General features: G+C 45.4%; 1 protein-coding gene across 1 annotated transcript in view; it reads left to right on the top strand.

The window, feature by feature from the left end:
- The window catches only part of LOC308164839 (zinc finger CCCH domain-containing protein 15-like), a 22,589-nt gene that overhangs the window by 7,920 nt on the left and 9,669 nt on the right, over positions 1-5,000 (top strand). Inside the window, exons 4-5 of the mRNA XM_080538886.1 lie at positions 811-963; positions 4,163-4,254. Coding sequence (XP_080395012.1) covers positions 811-963; positions 4,163-4,254 — 245 coding nt within the window. The remainder of the gene's footprint in view (positions 1-810; positions 964-4,162; positions 4,255-5,000) is intronic.

Here is a 5,000-nt window from a genome sequence, read left to right as displayed (position 1 = left end):
CTCCTCCCTCTCTCTCTCCTCTCCTCTCCTCTCCTCCCTCCCTCTCTTCTCCTCTCCTCTCCTCTCCTCTCCTCCCTCTCTCTCTCTCTTCTCCTCCCTCTCTCCTCTCCTCCCTCTCTCCTCTCCTCTCTCTCCTCCCTCCCTCTCTCTCTCTCTCCTCTCCTCCCTCTCTCTCTCCTCCCTCTCTCTCTCTCTCTCCTCTCCTCCCCCTCTCTCTCCTCCCTCCCTCTCTCTCTCTCTCCTCTCCTCCCTCTCTCTCTCTCTCTCTCTCCTCTCTCTCCTCTCCCTCTCCTCTCCTCTCTAACCCTGGTACCTTCCCTCTCTCCTCTCCTCCCTCTCTCCTCTCCTCCCTCTCTAACCCTGTGTGTTGTTGTTGTGTGTCTCTAGGAGTGACCCTAATCCTGTTGTTGTGTTGTCTTTTTATTTTATTTTTTTAAGTAATATTTTCTGATAAATATTATTCAATTTATTGATAGATATAGTAGAGATTTAGACAGGAAGGATGGGTGAGAGAGAGAGGAGGGATGACATGCAGGATATGTCCCCGGCCGGAATCGAACCGGGGACTCTGCGGTTACATGGTCAGCGCTTAACCCGCTACGCCACCTAAGCGCCCCGTTGTTGTGTTGTCTAACCCTAGGCGTGGACCCTAAGTCGGTGCTGTGTGTCTCTAGGCGTGACCCTAACCCTCTTGTTGTCTAACCCTAGGCGTGGACCCTAACCCTGTGTGTTGTGTCTCTAGGCGTGGACCCTAAGTCGGTGCTGTGTGCCTCTAGGTGTGACCCTAACCCTCTTGTTGTCTGACCCTAGGCGTGGACCCTAAGTCGGTGCTGTGTGCGTTCTTCAAGCAAGGCCAGTGCACCAAGGGAGACAAGTGCAAGTTCAGCCACGACCTCTCCCTGGACCGCAAGGGCGAGAAGCGCTCCCTGTACGTAGACGAGAGGGACGACGAGCTGGAGAAAGGTCAGAGGTCACGCTACTGTGTGTGCGTGTGCGTGTGCGTGTGCATGTGCGCGTGCGCGTGGTTATTTCTTATTTGTTTATTTATTGGAAGGATCCCCACAGGGTTGGACAGTAACGTTGGTCCGGACCAAGTAAAACATTCGCAGGGTTTGTTTGCGTGAGCCCGACGACGCTGCTGGATCCTGGATCTGTTTACCTGTGTGCAGGAAGAACAACAGACGGCGCAGGCGCCAGACCAGACTAGATGATCGTGGAGTGAAGATATTATCAAAGCATACGCACCTGTCGATCACCCGTACTCTTTGATAATATCTTCACAAGCGTTACTGTCCAACCCTGCCCCGTTAGCTGTACCCTGTATATATATATATATATATATATATATATATATATATATATATATATATATATATATATACAGTATATATACCCATAGGCATGAGTTACTTTTAGTGGGGTCCACATTTAAAACATACATTACAAATAACATTTAACATTTAAAACATACTTTAAATTACAAATATCAAACATTAAAATATATCATACAATTTTACATTTGGCATAATCAGGTCATGTTCTCACATGAAAGTCTGAATCAGGACCCGGAGCAAGTGGATGACTTCGCAACAGTGTTGCATAAATTATTTCTTTTGCGATTTGCGTTCTCACTCACAGCCCTTCATGTAAACAAAGTAACATACGCAATGGAAGCAACAGACGTGGTAGTTGATTGGTCGAAAAAAAAATAGAATTGTCCGTTCGTCCCGCTCTTATCCAGATCAACACGCCTGCGCTGTTGTTTTCCTATGGACAGCCTCGATGCGTCGTTTCTAACCGGAGCGAAACCACCCTTTTCAAGCGGAGCATGCGTCAGTTGTTTGCTCCGGGAGCGACTTCGAATGCGCACAGCTCCAAACAACGCAGAGCAAAGCAAACTTTATCCTAAACTCTAACCCTAACCCCCTGAGACAGTTCTATATCTGGTTACATAAACATAGAACAGACTACAGCCATGTTAGAGGACTAGACATGTCCATGTTAGAGGACTAGACATGTCCATGTTAGAGAGGACTAGACATGCCCATGTTAGAGAGGACTAGACATGTCCATGTTAGAGAGGACTAGACATGTCCATGTTAGAGAGGACTAGACATGTCCATGTTAGAGAGGACTAGACATGTCCATGTTAGAGAGGACTAGACATGTCCATGTTAGAGAGGACTAGACATGTTCATGTTAGAGAGGACTAGACATGTCCATGTTAGAGAGGACTAGACATGTCCATGTTAGAGAGGACTAGACATGTCCATGTTAGAGAGGACTAGACATGTCCATGTTAGAGGACTAGACATGTCCATGTTAGAGAGGACTAGACATGTCCATGTTAGAGGACTAGACATGTCCATGTTAGAGGACTAGACATGTCCATGTTAGAGGACTAGACATGTCCATGTTAGAGGACTAGACATGTCCATGTTAGAGGACTAGACATGTCCATGTTAGAGAGGACTAGACATGTCCATGTTAGAGAGGACTAGACATGTCCATGTTAGAGAGGACTAGACATGTCCATGTTAGAGAGGACTAGACATGTCCATGTTAGAGGACTAGACATGTCCATGTTAGAGAGGACTAGACATGTCCATGTTAGAGGACTAGACATGTCCATGTTAGAGGACTAGACATGTCCATGTTAGAGAGGACTAGACATGTCCATGTTAGAGAGGACTAGACATGTCCATGTTAGAGAGGACTAGACATGTCCATGTTAGAGAGGACTAGACATGTCCATGTTAGAGAGGACTAGACATGTCCATGTTAGAGGACTAGACATGTCCATGTTAGAGGACTAGACATGTCCATGTTAGAGGACTAGACATGTCCATGTTAGAGAGGACTAGACATGTCCATGTTAGAGGACTAGACATGTCCATGTTAGAGGACTAGACATGTCCATGTTAGAGAGGACTAGACATGTCCATGTTAGAGAGGACTAGACATGTCCATGTTAGAGAGGACTAGACATGTTCATGTTAGAGAGGACTAGACATGTCCATGTTAGAGAGGACTAGACATGTCCATGTTAGAGAGGACTAGACATGTCCATGTTAGAGAGGACTAGACATGTCCATGTTAGAGAGGACTAGACATGTCCATGTTAGAGAGGACTAGACATGTCCATGTTAGAGAGGACTAGACATGTCCATGTTAGAGAGGACTAGACATGTCCATGTTAGAGAGGACTAGACATGTCCATGTTAGAGGACTAGACATGTCCATGTTAGAGAGGACTAGACATGTCCATGTTAGAGGACTAGACATGTCCATGTTAGAGAGGACTAGACATGTCCATGTTAGAGAGGACTAGACATGTCCATGTTAGAGGACTAGACATGTCCATGTTAGAGGACTAGACATGTCCATGTTAGAGAGGACTAGACATGTCCATGTTAGAGAGGACTAGACATGTCCATGTTAGAGAGGACTAGACATGTCCATGTTAGAGAGGACTGTCTCAGGTCCTTACTGGCCTTCTGACATGTGTGTCTGATCTGTGTGTGTGTGTGTGTCTGACCTGTGTGTGTGTGTGTGTGTGTGTGTCTGACGTGTGTGTCTGACCTGTGTGTGTGTGTGTGTCTGACCTGTGTGTGTGTGTGTGTGTGTGTGTCTGACCTGTGTGTGTGTGTGTGTGTGTGTGTCTGACGTGTGTGTCTGACCTGTGTGTGTGTGTGTGTCTGACCTGTGTGTGTGTGTGTGTGTGTGTGTGTGTGTGTGTGTGTGTGTCAGGGTATCCGCGGTGTCTTGAAAAGTATTAAAAGTTGATAAATCAATTTTGGGAAAATCAAGACCCTTAATAAGTATTAAAAAGTCTCATCACGATTTTACGAGGTCTTGAATTTTGTTGGTATTTTTCTGAATTAGACTCTGTCCAATGAGTTTGAGTCCTAAAAACTTTTAGTAAAAGTTGAATGAATTTATTAGTTTTATTAAAAAACTAAAGATGAACCGGAAATTGTGTTGTATGATAGTGGTCTAGTCTGTTGCAAACTAAAACTGTTAAGTTAAAGGTGTCACTGATGTAAACGGTTACAGCTCGAAGTGGCGGTGAGGTCTGGAAAAATATTGACAAGGTCTTTAAAAAGTCTTAGAAAGGTGTTGAAATTAACCTCAAGATTCCTGTATATACCCTGGTGTGTAGATACCATGGAGAACTGGGATGAGAAGAAGTTGGAGGAGGTGGTGAACCAGAAGCACGCGGAGGCGGAGAAGAAGAAGGCCTTCACTAAGATAGTAGGTTTGACCTCTGACCCCTAACCCTGACCTCTGACCTTCACTAAGATAGTAGGTTATACCCTGACCCCTGACCTTCACTAAGATAGTAGGTTATACCCTGACCTCTGACCTTCACTAAGATAGTAGGTTATACCCTGACCTCTGACCTTCACTAAGATAGTAGGTTATACCCTGACCTCTGACCTTCACTAAGATAGTAGGTTATACCCTGACCTCTGACCTTCACTAAGATAGTAGGTTATACCCTGACCTCTGACCTTCACTAAGATAGTAGGTTATACCCTGACCTCTGACCTTCACTAAGATAGTAGGTTATACCCTGACCCCTGACCCTGACCCCTAACATTACATTAGAATTAGAGTTGGGCGGTTTCCAATGTTTGATACCGTTAAACTATCAAACCCACACGGTTTACCCTGGGATTCACCTGTAGGCCTTAGACAGAGCCTCCAAATGACGAGTTTGTGACAGTGGCTGGTGAGAGGTGGACCAAAGCCCTAGCTCTGACCTTCTGGGTAACCCTGACCCTAGCTCTGACCTTTAACCCTGACCCTAGCTCTGACCTATAACCCTGACCCTAGCTCTGACCTTTCCTTCTGAGTAGAAGTGGTCACGCCACATGCGATTATGATCGCTTCTAAATAAACGGAAACGTTATTTCGGTCGATTATTCCTCCCCTTTAATAATACCAGTTGGTATTGTGTTTGATATGGTTGGAAAGCCTGATTAGTCACCTTTACA

Source organism: Nansenia antarctica (genome assembly GCF_963989245.1).
Source record: "Nansenia antarctica genome assembly, chromosome: 9".
NCBI classification, from domain to species: Eukaryota; Metazoa; Chordata; class Actinopteri; order Argentiniformes; family Microstomatidae; genus Nansenia; species Nansenia antarctica.
Note: the sequence above shows the minus strand (reverse complement) of the source record. Positions and strands in the feature narration are given on the sequence as shown.